Source organism: Camelus ferus, chromosome 19 (genome assembly GCF_009834535.1).
Source record: "Camelus ferus isolate YT-003-E chromosome 19, BCGSAC_Cfer_1.0, whole genome shotgun sequence".
Taxonomy (NCBI): Eukaryota; Metazoa; Chordata; class Mammalia; order Artiodactyla; family Camelidae; genus Camelus; species Camelus ferus.
Genome location: NC_045714.1, coordinates 8,490,891 through 8,514,345, shown reverse-complemented (window position 1 = coordinate 8,514,345; position 23,455 = coordinate 8,490,891). Strand labels below are relative to the sequence as shown.

Below are 23,455 nucleotides of genomic sequence, written 5' to 3'. Positions count from 1 at the left end.
GCAAATCTGAAATTTTCTGCTTAAGCACACCCACAGAGAGAGAAAGAAAAGAGAAAACAAGGTGAGGGGAACAACTCAATAGCTGACATAACAAAAGTACTTGGCATTTCTTGAGCATTTACGATGTGACAAGCACCATGCGCCAAGCACCATGCGCCAGAAGCAAGGCACACAGGAGTGAACGGAATGGATCTTCTATTTGGGACCATTTATTCTTTGTTTGTTTGTTTGTTTGTTTTATTATTATTTTTTTGCCACCATTAGCACATAAAACATTGTATCCACAGCCCCATGCATACTGTTCCTGCCCACCTCCCTTTTGGAGATATTCCCATTTAAGGAATATTTCCAATATTCTGAGATACTCCTGGTTTAAGAAAAGGTCATGTAATATAGCATGATGCATGGATGTACATAGCAAAGGCTAAAACTGGAAAATCTGGGTCTGACTCCCACGAGTCCTATGAGGTCTGTGACATAGGGCAAATTATATAACCCTCTAAATTTCTACTTTTTTTTTTGTCATTGTGCTGAAATGAGAAAGTCTATGTAAATGTCTTGCTCAGTGCCTGGCTTATCATAGCCCTAGAAAGCTTATATTTGTATACTATGTAACACATGGTGTATTCGGTATAGTGCACATTACATATAGTATATAATCTATGGCATGTGCTACATAATATATACTATGTATTGTATATAGAGGTGTCTACATAAATAGATATAATTCTTTACTCAAGATACATCCAAAAAAACAGAGTTCATGCTCAAGTCGGACTGCAAAAGGTTTTCAAGAAACAAACTAAAAGTTTACAATAACTTAACCAGGGAAGGATTTGTTTTGTTAACATTAGGGTCAAAAAATTTATAGAAGAACGCAGTCACGTGACTGAAAAGCCCTGGGGGGAAACAGAACGTCCCTCACCTCCTCCCTGGCTGGCGGGGGTTTTTGTATTGGATCAAAACAAAAGAACACGAACCACTTCCAAACAATCGGCAAAAATCTCCGGCTTCTCTTCCTCAGAGAGGTCTAGTCTTGCCAGCCAGGGGGACTCTGGGAAGTGTGCATGCGTGTACAATGCGTGTTTCCGCGCTTGCTTAAGATGGACTTTGCAGGAGTGGGTGGGGGCCGCGTTTCGAAGCTGCAGATGCGTATCTTTTGCACAAGGTGGTCGGTGTCCAGAAAGAGGGAGGGCGCAGGTGGAAGGGGGAGAGGAGGCCCGGGCTCGACTGCAAGCTGTGCTTGAGCCGCTCATTTCACAACTATCCAAAGAGGTAACAACAACCAGGAGGAGTGCTGACTGTGAACAATTCAGTAGGCGCTTTACCTGCATTCGTTCATTAATAAAGGAATAAAAAAAAAAAACCAAATGGAGCAGCTAGAGAGGAAATTCCCCAAACTCAGGTCCTTGCCCAAGTTAAGACGCGATCCCCAGGTTAATCTTCTCTTTGGCGGCCTTTCACTAAGTCTCAAACCCTCCCCACCTTGGGAGGTGCAGAAAGCCAGCCTTCCAGCAAAAAGCAGTTCCGTCCAGGCTGGCAAAAACTGGCTCCGGGAGGCGCGCGGGCTCTCGGGCCCCCGGCTGGCGCCGGCATCCGTCCCGGGGCCGCACTCGGAGACCTCGCCCGCCCCGCAGGCGATTGTGCAAGCGCGGGGCTGCAGCCGCGGCCGCCACTGCCCGCTCCTGCCCGCCGGGGGAGGGCGGGGAGGCGCGCTCGGCGCACACCCGGTGAACTCCGGCGAGGGTGCCCTCCCCGGGGGTTATCTCCGGGGTGGAGTCCGCGGCGTTCCCGCCCGGAGAGCGGCGCACCGGTCACCCGAGGCCCGGGCGCCCTCGCTCACCTCGCTGACTCCATCCTATTTCCACTCCCACCCCACCCCACCCGGGTCCCGCGTCCCTTAGCCGCAACCCACTCTGCCCCACTTAGCGTGCTCATTGGCCACTCAGGGCCTGCCCTGTCTCCATAAATACATGGTCCCCGGCCATGGAGCTTGGAGAAGGACAGGAGGAAGGCTCAGCGCCAGCATCTCTTCTGTCCTCCTTGACACTTCCACTTCACGGCTCCAGATCTGGAAGTCAGACCCGCAGACCAACAGGCGGACCCACATCCCTTCCTTTCTTCCGAGAGACATCCAACTCCCGGCTGCGCTCCTCCAGCCCCTGCGGCCAGAGCTCGGCAGGCATCCGCTCACTGAGCCGGTCGCGAAGTACCGCGTCAAGCATCCTCGCCGAGGTCCTCTCTGTCTCTCCTCTGCCCGCTCCATCACATCTGTTGCTCCTCTTTGCCTCTCCTTCCTACAATCATCAAGCCTCCAAAACCCACCCAAGCCTCTTTGACAACCTCGCGCTTCCCAGTCCCCGCACATTCCCACGCGCCGGGTCTCTCCCGCTGCCATGAGCTCCTCCATCAGCAAGAGCCGCTCCCTTGCCGCCTTCCTGCAGCAGCTGCGCAGCCCGGGGCAGCCCCCTAGACCCGTGACATCCACCGCGTGCGCGCCGCCTCGGCCGCGGGAGGTGCCCCTCTGTCCCATGACGGAACGTGGCGAGGCGCAGGACGCGGCAGCTCTCCCCGGTCCCACCAAGTGGCCACTGCTGGGCAGCCTCCTGGAAATTCTCTGGAAAGGGGGACTCAAGAAACAGCACGACACACTGGTAAATGCCTCGCCTCATCCCAATTCCCTCTCCCTTCCCAGCCCTGCGCTCTAAACCCTCCCTGAGGTGCGCGATCTGGGAGCACCGGGCGCTTGGGTGTCCCCGCTGCCGCGGTCCCCGGTCCCCAGGAGGAAGGAGGCGGGAGGCAAGAGAAGCGCTCTTGGGCTGCAGGGAGTGCGCGCTGATCTGGCACCCTGCCCGCCGGCTGCAGGCGGAGTACCACAAGAAGTATGGCAAGATTTTCCGCATGAAGTTGGGTTCCTTCGACTCGGTGCACCTGGGCTCGCCGTGCCTGTTGGAAGCGCTGTACCGCGCAGAGAGCGCGTACCCGCAGCGGCTGGAAATCAAGCCGTGGAAGGCCTACCGCGACTACCGCGCGGAGGGCTACGGGCTGCTGATCCTGTGAGTCCGGGAGGCAGGATGGGGGCCGGTGGCTGGAAACTGGGAAGGGGCGGGAATTAGGGTTCCCTGAGGTTGGGTCCTTCTAATGCAGGGTGAACGCGGAAGCCCCTACCTGGTGCCGTCACGGGCTCTGGCGTGGACCAGAGTGGGGGGCGGCGCAGCTGTACTGCGCATCCAATACCTGTTTTCTCTCCGGGGACTGGGCTGGGCCAGGCCTTTCCGTCAAAGAAACGCCGAACAAATGTTTTACAAATTGTGGTGTTCAGACTTTTGGGCAGGATGAGATTGCCAAGCTAAAGTGCCAGGAAAACGTGTTATACAAACAAATTATCCCTTAAAATTCTCTGTGACCACCACCCGTTCTTGGAAGCTCAAACTCCAGAAATTAGCTCCTTTTGCTTTTGGCAATGACCTTTCTAAAGGGGACTGGGAGGTTAGGACCTAGATCTACTTGGAAAGCTGGGATGAGGAGGTTGCGTTTGAGAGAGAGAAATGCTATAATGTGGTATCATTCCTCGGCTTTAACATTGTTACTATTTAACAAGTTAGCACTCTTTTTACCCCCAAATTATAATGCCTAGTAGTTATATTTTTCAGGATATCATTATTGGAATTTAAAAAAAAAAGTATTAATGCATGGAGCATCACACGCTGCGTGGTCAGCCTTAGGGCAAGTGCAAAAGGGTTCCTGATGAGAACAGTGAATCTCTGTGTGTTATTTGAAGCCAATGGCAAAATTCTAAATTTGAGGTGTTCTGTGAATGTGTCTTTAATGGGTTGAAAGAAGACAAGATTTTTCCTCAAATAGGTCAGGGTTGCTGGTGAGGGGGATGTTCAGGTGCCCACTCTTACTGCTGGGAACTGAGGCCACTGGCCTCCCAGTTCAACCCCAGCAAGAGCACCTCAAAAGCCCTGAACCTGAATTATCTGGACTTCATCTTTCAGGCGCCATCTTTGGCCCAGAGGAAAGGTGCTTATTCATGTTCCCAAATGTTCCAATGCAAATATTCTCTGGCTATTTCTTGGCACGATTATTCATTCATTTGATTATATAGTTCAAGCAATTGCAGAGCTAGAAGTATCTTTGCTTCTTTGTTCTTTTCCTTTCAATTTGCTCTAAATTCTGCTTCTCTCCCAGGGAAGGAGAAGACTGGCAGAGGGTCAGGAGTGCCTTTCAAAAGAAACTAATGAAACCAGTGGAAGTCATGAAGCTGGACAACAAAATCAATGAGGTTTGCAGGCTGGAGTTAGCCTTTCTGGTTCCCTTGGGAATGGGGGGGGATGTTAATGGAGCCTCAGGTCGCAGCTAAAAGTGTACAAGAAAAAGCAGGCAATTGGGATGATTCAGGGGTCTCCTTTTCTCCTCATTCCTCTCCACATCCTCCCCCCCAAACCCTTATTCCTCCCTGTCTTTTAAAGTAGTATCTCCATGAGGGAGCAGTTAGGAGCATAGACTTTTTTTTTTTTTTTGGAGCATAGACTTTGACATACCCCCTAATTATGTAACCTGACTGTACGATTTAACATCCTCAGTTTCCCATTCTATAAACTGAGAGTAACAATTCCCACTCCATAGGTTTACTGTGAGGATTAAATGAGATAATGCCATAAAATTCCTAGGTAGCGACATTTGAACTGGGTTTTGCAGGATGACTAGGAGTCTGCAAACCAGAGAAGGGAGAGAAAGTATTCAGGCAGAGAGAATGGCCTCCTGAAAATATGGTGGCATGAGATGGTGTGTTCAGAGAACAGTACATTCAGTGCAGCTGAAGTGACGCTCTCTCTGAAATGATGTTGGGCAGAGGGCCAGTCTTGATAAAGTTTTTGTGCCACGCTAAGGTAATGCGGCATTATCCTTTAGCCAACAGGGGGCCAAGTGGGGAGAGATTAAAGCATACAGTGATCTATTTTTACTCCAGTTTACTCTGAGTGTTTATTTTGAACTGAACCCATATAAGATGGTATAGGTGAAAGATTGCAAAATTCATTAGCTTCCAGGGGCCACCTGATTAATACAAGTGTATAAGGCAGATCCAGCAGGGATTTTAGCAAACAGAATAGTGCATGACCTTTCTAGAGGGGACAGCTGCCCCAGCTCTGGCAAATGCCTACACATGGAAATGTAGACCCAGGGTCACCAGATCTAGTCATTACTATTATTTTTTGATAACAAGAGGAAAACCCAGATGTTCATGTGACATCTCTAGGGTTTTTTTGATAACCAATTCAAAGCGCTTTTTAATGAGCTATGTGAGCAAACTAAACATGCCCCTTAGTTACATCCGTGGGCTTTGCAGTCACATACACCCTATTTCAGACCCCAGCACGGCCGCTGATCAGCTATGTGTCCGAGGGAGAGTGCCTTAGCCACTCTCTCAGCCTCAGCTTTCTCATCTGTTACCGAGGAAATGGGAATACTGGCAGTCCTTCCTACCTCACGAGGTTGTTTTGAGGACCAGCTAAGGTAACACACTGTGTACAGCGCTTGGTTGCATACAAGCCTCATTAAATGCAAAGCATTAGTCACCTAAAACTCTGACTGTGGAAACCAGCGTCTATAGGCCTTTCACGACTTGCCCCACAATGACAGGGAGGTTTAGCTGCGCCCAGAATTTACAGATTTGCTGGATCTAAATTCAACACGCTTAGCACAATACCAACCAGTAAAGAGAGGTTCGCTCGCCCAGCTGCGGAAGTGGCAGACCTCAGGAGAGCAAGAGTCCTGGAGCCATTGTGCCAACGGGAACAGCTGGCTGATTCCACCTTCGTGATTTATTCTCCATTTTGATTAGAAGAAATGTTTTTCTCCGCTTAAATTTAGATCAAAAGCTGAAACTTAAGCTTCGGGGAGGCTGCTCAGGAAATAGCCCAGGACAAGGGTGCTGGGGCAGAAGGCGAACTCCCAAGGAGAATCTGTAATTAGCGATGATTCAGAATGCATAACATTATGAGCAGTGAGTGGATATACACGGTAGCCAAACCTGAAGCCAGCTTACTGAGGTTTGAACTTTTGTTTTCCTTCAATGACTGAAGTGTGGCTTTTGGGATTTCTTTCTTTTCAGGTCTTGGCTGATTTTATGAGTAGAATAGATGAGCTCTGTGATGAGAAGGGCCGCATTGAAGACTTGTACAGCGAGCTGAACAAATGGTCCTTTGAAAGTAAGTTGTCTTCACCGACTTGTTGGTTTGATTTTGCAAGTGATTTTGAGGACAAACGTGGCTCTGTCAATAGCTCATCTGTCATCAGGTACTACTGCTGACCCACAGCAGCCTTCTTAATGCTTTCAGGCACTTAAATGACGCTTTACATGCAGTTGTTTATGTAGTCATTCAACAAACACTTGTTGAACGCCTGCTAGGTGCCAGGCACTGTACTAGGGACACGACAGTGAACAAAATAGGCAACATCTTTGCTCCCATGGAGCTCAGATTTTAGTAGGGGTGATAATCACCAAGTAAACATATTTTAATATGTATTTTGGGTTCTAGAATATAGATTCCTAGATGAGGCAATTCTGCTTTGGTAAGGAGACATTTGAGGTGAGGCCTAAAGGAAGGCAAGGAGCAAGTCCTTGGTGTATCTGTGGGAAGACCGCTGGGACAGTGGAGACAGGAAGTGCAAATGCCCTGGGGTGGATGCCTTCGAGGAATTTCGAGGATGCCAGCGTGGGTGGATTACAGGGGGAGGGGAAAGAGGAGCTGATAAAGATTAAGCCACCACCTGTAAGTCCTCGCAAGAGCTTTTACTTTGAGTCAGATGTTGAGCCACGGAAGGTTCCAAACAAAGCGGAGCTGAGGAGGTTCAAGCTTGGGGGTTAATCAGAGATGGCCATCTCAGCCGAGCTTGGTCAGGGGCCACTTCTCAAGATGATGCCATCTCAGCCAAGGCCTTGGGGGTGAGTAGGAGTTCGCCAGGTTCGCCTTCAGAAGGTAGAACGTTCCAGGCAGAAGGAACAGAGAGTATTATGCAGAGGGGAAAGAAAGGAGTTCAGAATGGCTGGAGCATGTACTGCAAGGGTCAAGGATGGCGAGGGCAGAGGTTGGGAGAAAGGCAGCGGCCAGCCCGTGTCAATCCATATCAGTCAGGGACGGGCGTTTGGCTTTGAGCCCAGAGTCCCTGGGAGCAACAGCAGCACGCTTTCAGCAGGAAGGTGTCCTGGTCCGGTTCGCTGGAAGGACTGCTCTTGGCTGCTGACATGACGGATTGGCGAGGGCACCCCGGGATGGAGGCTTCTGCCCTGATCTGTCTCCCCCGTCAGACTGACCTGGCTTTAAAGTTATGGACAGTCATCTTAGCACATGAGAAAGCTCCGTGCCAGTAAGAAACCGGCAGAAGGTGTTAAGGGACAGAGGAGCAGAGTCAAAGGAGACAATGATTATAGAGGACAAAAGAGAGTACGCTTTGGAAATTGTCCACTGTAAATACTCAGATTAAGGAGTATCAGATGCATTTCTTTGCAAGTCAAGGGAAACCTGACCATGGTGGTTTAAAAATTGTTGTCTAGCTTTACGAGAAGTCTTGAGGAAGACAGTCCCCAGCTGGCTCTCGGTGATATCACTAGGGTACCCAAGCCGGTTCCATCTTCTTTCTCATCTACCCTGAGCTAGCTGGCTGGTTGCAGAATGGTTACTGCCCCTCCTGGCCTCACCTCTGTCTGCATTCCAGGCAAAAACAAGAAGGGAAGAGCTAAGCCAGCTATTCCTTCCCCTTTATCAAGAAAGCAAAAGGGTTTCCCTCGGGTCTCATTGGCCAGACCTGGGTCGTGTGGCTTCTTGCAGAAGCCTGAGAAATCAGGGAGCAGGGCTGTCTTAGTTCAATCCTGATTTATTGCCTATGGACTGACACATTGACAACCTCAATAAAATCAGGGTTCTCTTAGGAAAGAAATGGAGGAACGTGAGAACTGGGTAGGCATTAACAATGTCTAATGATCTCAAGGGTGAACTCTGAGAAAAGCAAGACATTACAGGAGAGATTCGTTCATGCATAAAAATGGCTGCATCGTCACAGCTGGCTTTTCTGACCAGGAGGTCCTATAGGGGATGAGTCATCGGACCTGGAGACAGTTTCCAGAAAGAGAGGAAAACCTGATCAGGCCCCTTTCGCTCAGACTCTTCGCCTCTCATCTGCTCTCAAAAAAGACCTCACTTTCGTGAAACAGAATCGAGTCTTCAGTGGCCAGCTAATCATAGACCCCAGGGTTGCTATGAATGGGTAATCGTGTTGATTATGTTAAATAACAGGCATCTGCCTTGTGCTGTATGAGAAGCGATTCGGGCTCCTCCAGAAGAACGCAGGGGATGAAGCTTTGAACTTCATCATGGCCATCAAAACAGTAAGTGTCTCCCTGGGGAGAGCAGTTTTTCTTATAAATCACTTACAGAACTTAACAAATGTGGATCCCAGTGCTTCCCAAGAGTGGCACCCTCCCGCGTTTTATTGCAATAGTTAAGTGTTCATTTTAACGTGGGTGATGTATTGTCATGAACGTGTGTGCATGTACACACATGTGATGTAAAAGCACATTAAATCATCATTTGGGCAAGGTGTAAGTGGGTATTCTAGTTAAAGGTCAGTTGATCAAAATACAGTCTGCTGGTTGTATGTGGATACAGTGGACGCAGTGAAACTGGTTTTAGGAATGGCTGAAGTTTGGAAATTATTGGCAATTGAAGTAGATATGAGATTCGTAGCTTTCTTTTCTTTTTTTTTTTTTTTAATTTAGGTCATAAGATCAAAATTTTAAATTAAATATATTCAGTGGGAAAGCATCCCAAAGATGATTTTCACACATCACTGGGGAGTGGGAGTGAGAACCCCGGGGAGGCCCTGCAGTTCCAGCCTTTGGGGCAGTAAAGGGTGTGGGCGTTTAGAACGCTGTCCTTGCAGAGTGCAAATTGCCTTTGAGAGAAAGAGAAACAGGAATGAAAAGGCACCTGTGTTCCTCACAGATGATGAGCACGTTCGGGAGGATGATGGTCACCCCGGTCGAGCTACATAAGAGCCTCAACACCAAGGTCTGGCAGGCCCACACGCAGGCCTGGGACACCATATTCAAGTCAGGTAATCCGGCCCCACGTGCCCGGCAGCCCTGACTCCGGAGCTGCTGCCCGAAGGTCTGGATGATCCTCTTGGCCTCAGCACCCCATCCTTTGGTGGAGTTGCTCCTCCTGACTCTTCTGGCCTTTGTAGACCCATGGGTCTGGGGATTGCCCTGGTACCGAGGAAGTCGAAGGAAGAGGCCTGAGGTGGTTTCTGTAATCTTCTTTGGGAAGTACGTGTGGTTCAAAGCAAGAGCTCTGGACTCAAAGATTCCTGGGTTCAAGTCCCAGCTTTGCCATTGGGTTTGGCAGCTCGGCCAAATGTGCTTTTTCATCCTCAGTTGTCTTGTCTCTAAAATGGGTTAAAACAACAACAACAACAATAATAGTATTTGTAGTAGTACATACCTCAATGCACCTGTGTTTAGGTCTAATATAGATAACACAAAACCTAGCATAGCACAACGTCTCAACAGATCAGAGCTATTTCTGCTACGTTACGGTGGGACTCTCTGGTGCTACACGTTGTTCTGTGGGTACACATACACACACACATACACACACACACACACACACACACACACACAGAGACTCATTTAATTCTCTTAAAGAACCTGTAAGATGCGTCCTTCTGTGAGGCCCAAGTGACAGAATTGAGGCACAGAGAAATTAAATAACTTTCTCAAGATTACATGCTAGGTGATGGCAAAGCCAATGTGAAGCCAGGCAGAAGGGCTCCTGAAAATCAAATTCTAACTGCTCTCCCATTTACTGTCATCATCATTCTCATCACCATTATTATTACTATTGTGGCAGGGGCTTGCATAATGGATTGAAGTGAGAGAGACACATGCCTGGAATGTACTTTACAAACATCAGAAATGTTTGCCATCATTGTCCGCATGGGTGGGCACTGAATGGTGTGTGTGTGTGTGTGTGTGTGTGTGTTAGCAATGGGGGAGAGGTTCCCCTCTCCTCTGCTGCCAAAATTTGGGAGCCAGATCCCACTTTGCCAGTGTCAGTGACCATCTCAGCTAGACGCTTAGATCTGGGTCCAAGTTCTGGTTCAGATGCTTGAATCAGAATCTGCATTTTAAAACGATGCCCAGGTGACTCTTGTGCACGTGAATATTTGAGAAGCTCTGTTCACGTGGGCCTGGATCAGTCCTTGCCCACCTAAGAACGAGGCAGTATGAGCTGATCTAACAAACTGTCAAATCGTCAGATTGCCTGCAAAGCCCCTTTGGATGCTGCAAGGAGAATTTGACCCTAGCTTCCCTTTGTTCTTTTCCCTATCCTAATTTCCAACCGACTTCCTCTCCCCTTCTTTTGTCTCCAACAGTCAAATCTTGTATCGACAACCGGTTAGAGAAATACGCGGAGCAGCCCAGCATGGATTTCCTGTGTGATATTTATCACCACAATCAGCTTTCAAAGAAAGAACTGTACGCTGCCGTGACGGAGCTCCAGCTGGCTGCGGTGGAGACGGTAAGGGGTGGTCCGATTTCAGTTTGCTCTATCAACCGTCTGTAAAATCCTTTTCATGAATCTTACCGTCATTCAACTTGCCCATTCCCTAAGGACTCACTGAGCATTAGCTTAGCAAAAATAAAAAGTCTCATACGAGACTGTGGGGGATACCCAGTGCTTAAACATATGATGGAAAAATTCCAGAGCAGGGTATCAGTGCCATGACAAATACGCAAGCTGCTACAGGAATTCAGAGGCAGTAAAATCCTACACAGTAGCAAGGTAGACAATCCAGGCTTCTAAAAATTGGGTATATTTTAGATGGTTATCCATATTACCCACAAGTGCCTAGCAGTGGTTTTCATTTAGTCTAAAAATATTGGGATATGTTTTGCTAGTCCAATAATTTATTTTTCTGCTTAAAATTGTCAACAGAGTGAATTCGGGAAAACTTTGATTTCAATTTAAGTGAAACAGCTCATTTTAATACCAAAATTCTGTCCCCAGTATCGTTGACACCCCTAGTAAGTACACAACCCCACCAGACTCCAAACGCAAACGCTGACAAGGAGTCAGGTGAGCTCAACTTTCTTTGGCTCATTTTTTTGAGCCGTCATTGGAGTGATGATATTAATAGCCCTCATTCACCCATCATCTCTCAGAAGAGTGTGTCCTAGGTCGTGTCTGTTTCATGTTTCCCCCTTTCCGTGGTGTTTCTGATCTGAACACAAAGTGAGGATGCTCCAGAAGGCTATCAAAAGTGGGAACTTATTTCAACTCATTTTCGTATTAAATCCCTTACCCTCAGAGGCTCCTTAGGGTGTTCAAAGTTAAGCTTCACCCATTCTTCTTCTTTTTTTTCCAACTGGAATGTTAACTTCATGACCATGATGACTTGGTTTTGTCCCCTGCTGTATTCCTAGGGTGGAGAATAGCACTTGGCACATACTAGGTGCCCAATAAATGCTTGTTTAGTAAATGAAAGATTTCAGGATCTATCGAGGGTCTGCTATGTGCCAGGCATTGTCCTGGGTACTCGAGAGACCGTGATGAACCAATGAACCAGTTCCCCTCCTGGAACTTGAGTGGTCATAGGGAACAGACAATAGACATGAAAACAAACAAGGAAATAGGATCATTTCAGAGAGTGCTTCAGGACATGGAGGATGCCATCAGAGTAAAGTAACAGAGAGGTAGGGGAGGTGGTCCCTCTCTAAGGATGTCATCCTGGAGCTGACACTGAGAAGGAGTCAACCAATGGCAGATTTGGTGGAAAAGTAAGCCACACTGAGGAAATAGCAAGTGCAAAGGCCATGGGGCAGAAACAGGGATGACTGGAGAACCAGCCTCTGTGGTCAGAGTTGACACTGGAGAAGTCAGTGAGCCCTGTTAACCAGGAGCCTTAGGAAGGCATTTGGATTCATTACACTTGTAACAGAAAGCCCTTGGAATGTTTTAAGCAAAGAAATAACATGATCAAATCTATGATTTGTAAAGTGGGCTCTGGCTGGCGGATGGAGAGGGGACCTAGTGGAGACAGAGTAGAAGCAGGAAGGCCAGCTTTGAGATGGGTCTCCCCATGGAGGTCGAGTGGGGATACTTTGTGCCCGTGAGGTTTCCCAGGCCACTTACCCTCTGTCCAGTCCCCTGCAGTTAGGCCAACAGGCCAGGGCTGCCTTGCAGGGCTTCGGTGAAAGCTACAGTTATCTGTCTTTTGGAAACCCTATTTGGTACTTGCGGTCAGGGACCTACTGATATGGTTCAATCTGTTTCTTTTTTTGTCCTGGCTGTGCTGAAAGTCACATTTGGAGAATCAGAGAAATTTGAAGGTGTATCTAATTTGGTGGCTACGCCCTCTTCCTGTTTTGTCAATTGGACTCTTGTAATAATGACATCCACAGTTTATTTGCAGCGGAGGCTGCCAGTCCTCCGACATGAAGAAGGCTGCCTGGAGGCATCTTCCAAAAATAATAAATACCATTGGCTCCAAATTGTCCTGCACTTGACTCATTGATGTGAGTGGCACATAGCACTTAGCAAAAGCGTCTTCATGTCTGCAGAGAGAGGGCACAATGACCATTTTTACGGGAATATTTGGCCTAAATTCACCAAAAATAGGCCTAAAAAACAAATGTATAAGACTACCAGTTGGTGAATATGATGAAGCTAAAAGCTGCATGGGCTTTTGCTGCCAGTATTTTTTTCTCCTCTCGTTGCCTTTGGAAAGAGAATAAAGGATGCCACTTAAAAGGCCATGAGTCTTTGTCAGAAATTGTGGCTAGTTCCTTGAAATACTCAACCTGATGCTAGAATTTCTTATTTTGATGTTAGCTCCCTCCTATCAGGATTCTTTGCATGAGGCTGAAACTCTGGGTATAGATAATGTCTTTCTACTTTCGTGGTAACTTCTTAGGGTGTTGCAAAGAAAAAAAACCAACTTTCTTTTAAAATCCAGCAATGCAGTTTCTTGTGCATTTGCACTGTAAAATTTAAAAAAACAACACCACTTTTCTTAGCAACACACATGGGAGCTCCAGCCTTCTCTCTCTGCTCAATTTTCATATTAATTTTTTATATTAAACAATTAAAAAAATTTTTTTTGAAGTTTGAGATAATTATGGATTCACATGCAGTTCTAAGAAAAAAATAGCAAGGGCCCCTTGAATCCTTCACCAAATTTCCCGCAATAGTAACATCTTGTGAAACAATAAAACGTCACCACAACCTGGAAATTGATATTAATGCAATTGCCCATCTGACTTTCATTTCACTGGATTTACAGGCCCTCATTTGTATTCAATTTTTGTGCCAAACCATATTTTGTGTCCTGATGCAACTACTATTTAAAGCATTCTGTCTCGATTCCCTCAGGAAATAAGCTATGATTGATGTGTTTTATAAACTAAATCTGACTTTTCATATATGGTCTTTGCTTGAGGCACAGCCAGTAAGGACATGGGAAAAAGCATCACTAATATATTTACAGAACAAGGTGGTAGGCGCCACCGTTTGTTGAGCTCATACTGGTTTTAAGGTGGTTGATTTGCAGAAAACTCAAGTGTATGTCCATTTGGCTTTCAGACAGCAAACAGCTTAATGTGGATTCTCTACAATCTATCCCGTAATCCCCACGTGCAGCAAAAGCTTCTTAGGGAAATTCAGAGTGTACTGCCTGAGAACCAAATGCCACGGGCAGAGGATTTGAGGAATATGCCGTATTTAAAAGCCTGTCTGAAAGAATCCATGAGGTAAGAACATGTGCCTAAGCGGGGAAGGGAAGGGAAGGGGAGGGGAGGGGAGGCAAGGCAAGGCAAGGCAAGGCAAGGCTGCCTGGATACAGTATCAGTACAAAATCAGGGGTCTCCCCCTACAAACATCTCCCATAGTTGAGTCATAAGCATTTATCAAACTGGAAAAAAAAAGCCTCTATTACTCATTTCCTAAATCATTTGGGCAAGTTCTATTAAATCTTGGTAAGTCAGAGTCCTTGCCTTTAAATCAGTAATAATAATACTCGAGCGGATGCTGTAAGCAGTGATTAAGATGAGGGGCGTGATTGAAGGCCATGAGATGAAAACTCAGCAAGGAACCGTATTATTATAAGACGCAGAGACGTCTGTGTTTTTGAGCCTCTGTATAAAGTGTCCTTTGAAAATTCTTTTTCTGGAAAGCAAAACTCACAGCACTTGAGGATTAGAAGGAAATAGCTTTAGCTTCATGAAGGGTAGATAGAAGAAACCTGAAACAAACAGCAAGCTTAAGGGCGAAGCACAGAAACGTACCCTTTTGAAGTCTAAAATGAAATAGGGGAAAAACCACTGTTAACAGCTATGAAGCAGCCTTGTCCTGGGGGTCTTCACCAACACAATAAGGAATAAAAAAACAAGAGGTGTAAATACTGGGAAGAAAGGGATAGAATTTCTTTATGAAGGGTTGAGATCGTGTTCCTTTTTTGAGAACTTAGGCAGCAGTTTTTTTTAACCAGAATCTGCATTCCCTGGAGCTAGAGCTTGGTCAGTGCCCACCTTTACATCTCTGACTTTATTTTTTCAGGCTTACCCCAAGTGTGCCATTTACAACTCGGACCCTTGACAAGGCAGTGGTTCTGGGGGAATACGCTTTACCCAAAGGAGTAAGTAGAACTTGGACAGAGTGTGCCTTACAGAGCTTTGAAAGATATCCATTAGCTCTCTCTAAACATTTCTCCTGGGAGAGCGTTCATTTTGGAAATACGCTGATTGCAGTATATGGTTGACATGTTGCATAGAATAATATTAGGAATCATGGCTACGGAGACGGAGAAACCCGGATTCAAGTATAGTCTTGAGTGCGTTCCGTCATCTCTGTGAAACTCAGCTTTCTTATCTGTAAAATGGGAATAATAACAGAACTCACCTCCCAGGGTTGCTAAGAGAATGTGAAGTAAAATATTGAGATTCTTGACCTTCATTTATTACCTGGCACATTTCATGCACTGGATATGTGCTAGCAACCATCATTATTATAAATTTGTTGGCTACTTTCACATTTGTAAGGTGATGGCTCTTGTAAATTTTGCTATTCAAATGTTTTCTTCTGTTTAAGCACTTTGTGTTCCTGGGTATTTTTAGACAGTGCTGATGCTAAATACGCATGTGTTGGGATCCAATGAAGAAAATTTTGAAGATTCAAGTCAGTTTCGGCCCGAACGATGGCTTCAGGCGAAGAAGAACATCAACCCTTTCGCCCATCTTCCTTTCGGCATTGGGAAAAGAATGTGCATTGGTCGCCGCCTGGCTGAGCTCCAGCTCCACTTGGCTGTCTGCTGGGTAAGACCCGGCTGGGGTTTCTGCAGGTGTGTTCTGGGCTATTCCTCAGGGCAGGAGAAGAGGGGTAATTCTGCCTTTTTGTGCTCCTGTGTTCCAGATCGTCCACAAATACGACATCGTGGCCACGGACCATGAGCCTGTGGAGATGCTTCACTTGGGCATCCTGGTGCCCAGCCGGCAGCTCCCCATCGCTCTCTGCCAGCGATAGGAGGCCTCAGGGGAGCTTCTGGGGTGCGGAGAATGGCCAAGAGGTGAGCCAAGCCTGGAAGTCAGCCAGTCCGGGGTTGAAATCCCTGCTCACTGCCGATTCATGGGATGACCTTAGCAGTTAGTTAACCTTTCTGCCTTCATTTCTTCTTCTCATTTGTAAAATGGGGACCAAAATCGTATCCATCCAGAAAATTGATACAAATACAAAGTAGCTAGCCCAGAGCCTGGCATCAACTGAGTGGTCCATAAGTGCATGTAAATATCAGGGTGGGGGGCAAACTTGCCTATAAAGGACCAGCTGGCAAATATCTTCTGAATGAGGCCCAGTGAATTCCTCCCTAAGTGTCTGGTACCATTAGGCAATCTGTTGATTTCTGATCATCCCAACAAACAGAGTTGAATCAAGTAGGATAATGAAGGAATTCTGGCTTAATTTTGAAACACCCATCCTTCAGCAAGGACAGCGCGTACAGTTATCTTGGTGAAACACACCTGTGCTAAAAGCCCAGGGCACTTGTTTTAGCATTTATTTTTCGCTAATAATTCCTCTTGTTTCATTATACTTCTCTGATGCGTCATCGGGGTATACTTTATTTTCCAGGTTGTTTTTTAGCAAGACCAAGAGCAGCAATTTTTACCCTCCTGCAAGAACGATGCTTATGGCTTGTGCATTAACGGAAAGCAAACAAACGTCAAAAGCCAGAGAGTGAAACAGCACGTGAAGAATGTTTCAGCCCAGGTGTCTGTAGTCTTTCTTCTGTCCGACCGTTCCACAAGCTGTCCTGCCTACCCAGATGATGGCATTTATCAGGACCGTATCCAACTCGGGGAGCACGGATCGAGCGCCGGAACACAAGGCGCTCTGCAGGGTGTGCTGCTTGGCTCACGGAACTGTGGTCAGGGCCGCCTGACTTACAGAATTTTCCGTCCTCCTGTGCTTTCTTGTGTCTTTTCATGACATGGTGGGGAGGCTGGGCACTTACCAGTTAGTCAGTAAACGTTTCTGGCCCTGCCTTACCAGAGTCACCGCTTGAACCTTGACTTCTCAAAAGTTTACATTTCACAGTGAAAGACATACCACAGCGAGCTTGTCAGGGACCCCGGGTCACGCTGACAATCCATTTATTGTAACTGCTTTTAATATAATATTAGGGGAAATATTTGCTTAATAATGTAAGCAAAACTAAGTGTCGGTTAAGGTTTTCAGGTCCCTATGAAACTGGTTTTTTTTTTCCTGTTTTGAAATAGAAACACTACTGGGAAATTAGAGAAAACATCTATTTTAAGAAGTACTTTAAATAAGTCAAAACCTCCTATGTAAGAATACCTTGATGATTTACTGAGGCATCACTGTGTTAAATCCTGAAATTCTTTATTTAATTATGGCCTTGACTCTATTTAGTCTGTGGCATTAAGGAATGGACCGACAGTTTTCAAATTGTTTGTGCTTGTGTTCTAATGGCAATTTGCTTACATCATTTAAAAATATGTATATGGTATTTGATTTAGGACTTGTGGTTTAGGGCAATGTTCTAAAGTTCACAATTTAAACATATTCAGTGGCTTTCCATGCCTTAATTTTCCCGACTATAGAATGGGTCACTAGTAAAGTGTGCATACATTATAGATTAACTACATAACCCATGTTATGCGATGTGAATTCCTTGGGAAAACATGATTTCATAAATGGAAAACATATAGATTTATGCAATACTTATAAAACTTTCTTTAAAATGGTGTTTACATAATAGTTTATTTGCACATGTTTTTACTACTACTTTTCCTAAAAGCATACGATACATTTCTGTATATTTGATAAAGATTTTCCTTTTTAGGTTATATCTTTTAGAATATTTCAGAAGTATACATTTATATCTTTATATTTGAACAAATAATGTACATATCACTAAAAATAGGTATATGCTTTCTCCCCGCTGTGAAATTTTTTTAGAATTATATATCCACATGTGTTGTCAGATTTCATCTGTGTATCTTTGAATTCTCTAAAAGCAAGAATAAAAGTTTTAAAACATATGAGAGATGTTTCCCCTTCATTGCATTTATTACAACCAAATTTAAAAATTCAAGCTTTGTCTCACTCGAAAATTTCCTCATGTGGCTATTTTACAATATAATATTACAATAATATTTTATAGCAATTTTACCAAAAGATGATCATTTGAATGGCAAAATAATGTTCCCTTTTTTGCTGCTTAAAAATTTCTCAAGTCCATTTACTTTTGTCTCTACCATCACCCCCTTCACTCTGGACCCCTGCAGAACCTGCCAATGGATGTCCATCTTCCTTCCAGAGTGTTCCTTGTCCATTGGCTCTATTGGTCTTTTTAAAACCCTAGCCTGATCGTGTCTCAGCCTTGCTTCTGTGGCGTCCCCATTGCTCTTACATGAAGATCTAATTCCTTAAGCTGGACTTCAGTGTTTTGTAAAGTATGGCCCCACTGACCCCCAGGCCCCAGCCCACATGAGCCACCCACCGGATTCCTCTGGACTCTGGCCATGATGGCTTCTGCCAGTCTCCTCTATTCTTTAAATGCTCTCTGCCCCTGAGGTTTTGCACCTGCTATCCTTCCTCCTGGGACTCTTTTTACCTGTCCTTCTCCTCCTGTGTGCCAATCAGAGCCCAGCCCAAGCTTCCTGGAGGAAGTCTTCCTGGATGATCAAAATCCTCTAGAGGCTGTCTCCCCAGCCCCTCTCTTCCACACACACACACACACAAACTTTCATTTTTTTACAATTCAAAGTTTTTTTTTTAATTGATTATATAAATAACGCTCCTGAACTTTATGGTGACCAACAAATCTAGGCAAATTTCCCCACAATCATCCTGTTGATGGATGGCTGAACCAGGACTCACGCCAAGTCGTAAAAGCTCCTCCCCATGAGGGCAGCGAGCAGCACAGAGCTCCGACCTGTCGTGACTGTCACCGACAGTACCTGCCGTTCAGGGCCTGTGGCTTATTATTATTTCTCCTCCAGTCCCGATTCTGTCTCCCGCAAGGTCGACTCCATTCTTCAGCTTGAACAAAAGTCTAATACATGTTTATGGGAAACCAGTTCACGAGGATACACGACTGGGAATGCAGTCCACCTGGCTTTTGCGATGTCCAGATAATTTTTTGAAAGAGAGGGAGGGAAGAAGAGAGAGAAGGGAAAAGGAGGGAAGGAAGGCGAGAACTGAGAGATCAAGGGATTTCCTCGACATTGTGGCAAAGATTCCACCCCCAGTGCTGCTCCCCTGAATAGTCAAAAATTATCTTTGGGGCATCTTTGGGGCAACTATTATGCATTAGCAGGTGACAGAGTGGAGTTACATTGTATGCACATTTAACCCATGCAAACTCCACCAACCATGCTTAGAGCCGGAGAGCTGGCCACAAGCAAAGGTAACATAGATAATTCCAACAGCCTCACTCATCAGGGTGACAGGATGGGGACAAGGTCCAGCTCTTGTCTCTCTCCTGCATCTCAAAGTGTGAGCCTCCTGCCGCCCTGCATGTGGTTCTAGGAGTTAAGGTGTGCATTTGTCTTATGACGCAGCCCCTAGACAGGAGCTAAGCACTTCGTGTTGTTTTCAACCAAAAGGGCAGACACTTCCAACACTGGAAGCGGGGGGGGATTTAGGAGAGATGGTACTATGTCACTTTAGCCTGAAGATGATTTAAGAGGTGTGAAGGTTATCGGAACGATAAGCAATATTTGCATTGCTTGGTTGGCTTGAAGACCCAATTCTCCAATGTGCTTCTCCCTCTAGTGAAATGCCTGTGAGTTCTGTGCCCCACAGACTCCACCTTGGTGTAGGGGGAAAACACACACATTTGGAGATACTAACCTCCGCTGGGTTTTCATCCTAGCAGCGCTGTCTCCTAGCTGTGTGACTTCAGGAGTCTACTCAACTTCTCTGGGCCTCAACTATTAAAAAGAGGCTAATATACCTCATGTACAAGTGCTCTTGTGAGGACAAGAAAACCGGACATGTGCCTAACTCAGTGCTTGGCACAGAGCAGGGGTAGTGTCAGAACTCATACTTATGGATTGGAGGAGCAAAAATGAAACAGCCCCCTTTATAAGGATAGAGCGGGTCAAATTAAATGTCCTGGGTCCAGATGGGGAAAATGGGAGACAACAATCTCTGGAAATGGAGTTAGTTTTTCCTGCCTATAGAGCAGACCCTAGGAGATTTGGGACGGCAGGGGTTAGCAGGGGTTGGGGATTAATACTACCTTTTTTTTTTTTTTTCCCTCTTCAGGGTTTTCATGAGACTGATGGAGAATTACTAAGACAATTAAAAAACACTATTCTCTCAAACCGATAGTGACCCAGCCGCCACTCAGTTATATTATCCGCACACCTCATTTTCAGACTCCGTTTTGCTCCCCCCTAGAAATTGACTGCGTGTCCCCTTTGGTGTTCAGGGAATCTCGCTGGATTTCACCAACTCACTAAAACGCACAAAAACCTGATGAGGGCAACTAACATTTATTGAGTGTGCTCAAGGCCCTTTCCTGTACCTTGTCTCAACTAATCCTCCATCAGCCTTGTCAGGGAGCTGGGAACCTTTCCATTTTTTAATAGATTTGGAGAAGTCAGATTTGCTCGGGGAAACACAGTAAGCAGAAAACTTAAACTCCAATCTCTCTGACTCCACAGGCTTACTCATTTCCCTACACTTCGTGGCATTCAAAGAATTTATAATAGGTCAGTCAATTAATCTATCAGCAGGTATTTGGTAAAGCCTGTTGAACTACTTTGGTTGAAAGCCAAGGCCCCATCTATGCTATAGTCTGATTCGTTGAGCTTTCTCTAGTCTCCTGAATTGGACATTGACCCAAATGATACAATCTTTTATTGCTGTCCGCGATTGTTCTGTCCTGCAGAACCTCCCTTTATCAGCAAAAACATATTTGCAGCACTCAATCATCCGGATGCCTCGCACCTGAGTCTTCCATGGGGCGTCAACACCCCAGTACTGATGCTTTAGAGTTAATTAAAAGATTCGCACAGTGTATGCTTTTTCTTCCCAAATTTGTTTTGCTTTAGTGAAAACGAACGTGAGATACATTTTACATCTGTTGAGGAGGCAGGAGGTCTGGAAGTCAAAATGAAGCCAGGAGTCAACCGCGCATACTTAGATGACACATGCTTTGTCATTGTTTTGTTTTGTTTTTTCATTTGCACTTGCCTTCTTTTTACTAAGGTGATTCCTTCCTTTAGTTCATTTATCGTTGATGCTTCTTTAGCTATAATTTGCCCTCATCTCTTTGCACCAGGCGACATCTGCCGGAGGCTAGTCCACGTCTCCTGGTGTGGATGGGTGACGGCTGCCTGAAACACCGTATCGAGAAGGATTCTAGAGCTGAGTCCAGATTGTAAAGTTGAGTCCAAGGACAGAATCATGATTAACCGACAGTGTCGGCCATGGGCGCCTAAAGAGAGCCTCTCCTGTGTTAGACACCCTACTCACAATATATTTGGGACATATATCTGGATAAATCTGGATCTTAAGCACTTATGTGTATTACATTTTTTTATCAGTGTTTTTATTAAGGATGCATATATACCCTTTTTCTTTCTTCTTCTTCTTTTTTGTTTGCATACCTATTACAGATTTTTGGTTTGTGGTTACCATGAGGTTTATACACACGGTTATTTTAAGTTGCTGGCCTCTTACTGCCCAATGCATTTTAACAGCCCTGTGTGTGTGCACTCCTCTCCTCCCAGTCACTGCTGTTGACTCCATACTTTACATCTGATTGTTCTGTGTATCCCTTAACGGCTTATCAGGGACACAGATGACTTTACGCCTTTTGCCTTTTAACCTTCCTCCTAGCTGTGTGAGTGCATGATTTCCTACCTTCACTGTATGTTTGCCTTCACCAACGAGCTTTTTCATTTTGTCCTGGGTTCAATCCCCACTACCTCCTTTCAGACAAACAAAAAACATTACTCTGAACTCTTTCTCGGGTAGATCACCCATCTCTGCTCCACTTCGTTCTTCTGGGGTTTTATCTTGTTCCTGTGTTTGGAACATGTTCCTCTGTTGCCTCACTTTGCCTAAGTTGCTGTTTATTTTTGTGTATCTGGCAGGTCGGTGGCATTTCCCGACATTGGAGAAGTGTCCTTCTCTGGATGTCCTATGTGTCCCAGCAGCATGCACCCTTCTCATCACCCGAGTTATGTGCTCCAGGGCTTCCCCCTATGAGGGCTGCCTGGGTCCCTCTGTCGCGGTGGGCTGACTACGCGGGTGGTCACGCAGGCTTGGCTGGCCCCTGGTCCAGCTGGCTGCCAGGCTCTGTCTTGTGAGAAGGCTGCCAGCCTCTGGTTGGCGGGACCACGTCACAGAGCGACTGACTGCAGAACCGCAGGGGGCCGCGGGGCGAGTGCTGGTTCACTGGTGGGTGGAGTCGGGGTCTGGGGCTGGGAGAAGGCTCAGGGGCTATTGCCTGCCTATGGGTGGGTGAAGCCAGGCCCTGGGGTTGGTGCAGGACTTCTGGCAGAAAGAGCCAGGTCCTGGAGGCTGGTTGTAGGACCCAGGGATCCCAGAGCTGGTGTCAGGTTACCGGTGGGGGCTGCTGGTCCCTGACACAGTTGAGTATGGGGTTTGGGGTGTCCTGAAGCTTGTGCTGGCCTGCTGGTGGGCAGGGCCGGGGTGAGGCTGGTCTCAGGACGGGGGCTGGCCTTCTAGGGGCAGGCTGGGGCCACAGCCTGGGGGAGTGTGGTTTTCTCGCGCCCGGTGTTCGCCCCCGGGTGGGAGAGGCCAGTCCAGAGGCCATGGCACGCTTCCCGGAGAGCTGGGCCGGGGAGCAGGTGCCTGCCCACTGGTGGATGGAGCTGGGTCATAGGCCGCCTGGCGGGCAGGGCCGTGTCTATAGGCGGCCGTGGGCTCAGCCAGCCTATCAGCTGGCGGCTGGCGCTGTGTCCCCGCCCAGGTAGTCGCCAGGCGTGAGGTGTCCAGCACGGCGCCTAGAGGCCGTCAAGTGGGGCCAGGCCTTGCGCTAACCAGTCTCCTCCGAGGGCGGCTCCCACGATGGCGGCCAGCAGCCGCCAACAGCATCCATGCGCGGGAGTGCGCCCCCGAGGAGGCCTGCCCCCGGCGCCTGTGTCCCCAGGGTGAGCCGCGGCCTCGCGCTCCTCTCCGGGAGACCCTCCCGGACCAGCAGGTAGGTGCGGCCCAGGCTCGCGTCGACTTACTGCTTCTGCGCAGGGTTGCGGGGTGCGGGAGGCGTCGTGCGCGCGCTTTAAGGGTGACGCCTCCGTCTCCCCAGCCCCGTGGGGCTCCCGGAGTCAAGCCCCGCTGGCCCTCGAAGCCAGACACTCCGGGGGCTCATCCTCCCGGTGCAGGGCCCGGGCTGAGGAGCGCGACGTGGCGCTCAGACGCGGGGCAAAGCTCTGCGGTGCAGTTACCTTCCGGTTTGTGGTTCTCCCACCCGGCGCTGTGGGTCCCGACTCTATGCAGGGTCCAGTGGTTGTTCTGCAGGCAGTTGTGACTTCGGTGTGTTCATGAGAGGAGGGGAGCCCAAGGGTCTTTCCACTCTGCCACCGTGGCCCTGCCTCTCAAGGGCGTATCTGTCCCCTTCGCAAGTCGTGCGCAGGAGCAATGTTGGAGGTACGCAGACCAATAGTTTTCATTACTGATGACGTGTGTTTACAATTATCTTCTGTAATACTAATTTAAAAATTTTAAATTCTAATAGTATTATTAAATTTGCTTTTTTAAATAAGTTGATTTACATTTTACTGGTATTATTTGTTTTCTGAGGGGGAAGTAATTAGGTTTCTTCCTTGATTTCTGCGTGGGGGAGGTGCCCGGGATTAAACCTGGGACCTCTGGGGTGCTGAGCATGCGCTCTA

At 47.0% G+C, this 23,455-nt stretch overlaps 1 protein-coding gene across 1 annotated transcript; it reads left to right on the top strand.

The window, feature by feature from the left end:
* Positions 1–1,977: 1,977 nt before the first annotated feature.
* Positions 1,978–17,620, top strand: LOC102516204 (1,25-dihydroxyvitamin D(3) 24-hydroxylase, mitochondrial). The gene is made up of 12 exons (XM_006186149.3): positions 1,978–2,654; positions 2,866–3,056; positions 4,195–4,288; positions 6,119–6,215; positions 8,301–8,392; positions 9,009–9,120; positions 10,441–10,586; positions 13,650–13,816; positions 14,622–14,700; positions 15,179–15,376; positions 15,474–15,627; positions 16,188–17,620. The coding sequence occupies exons 1-11, from the start codon at positions 2,397–2,399 to the stop codon at positions 15,582–15,584; spliced, it is 1,545 nt and encodes a 514-aa protein (XP_006186211.2). The 5' UTR covers positions 1,978–2,396; the 3' UTR covers positions 15,585–15,627; positions 16,188–17,620.
* The last annotated feature ends 5,835 nt before the right edge of the window (positions 17,621–23,455 follow it).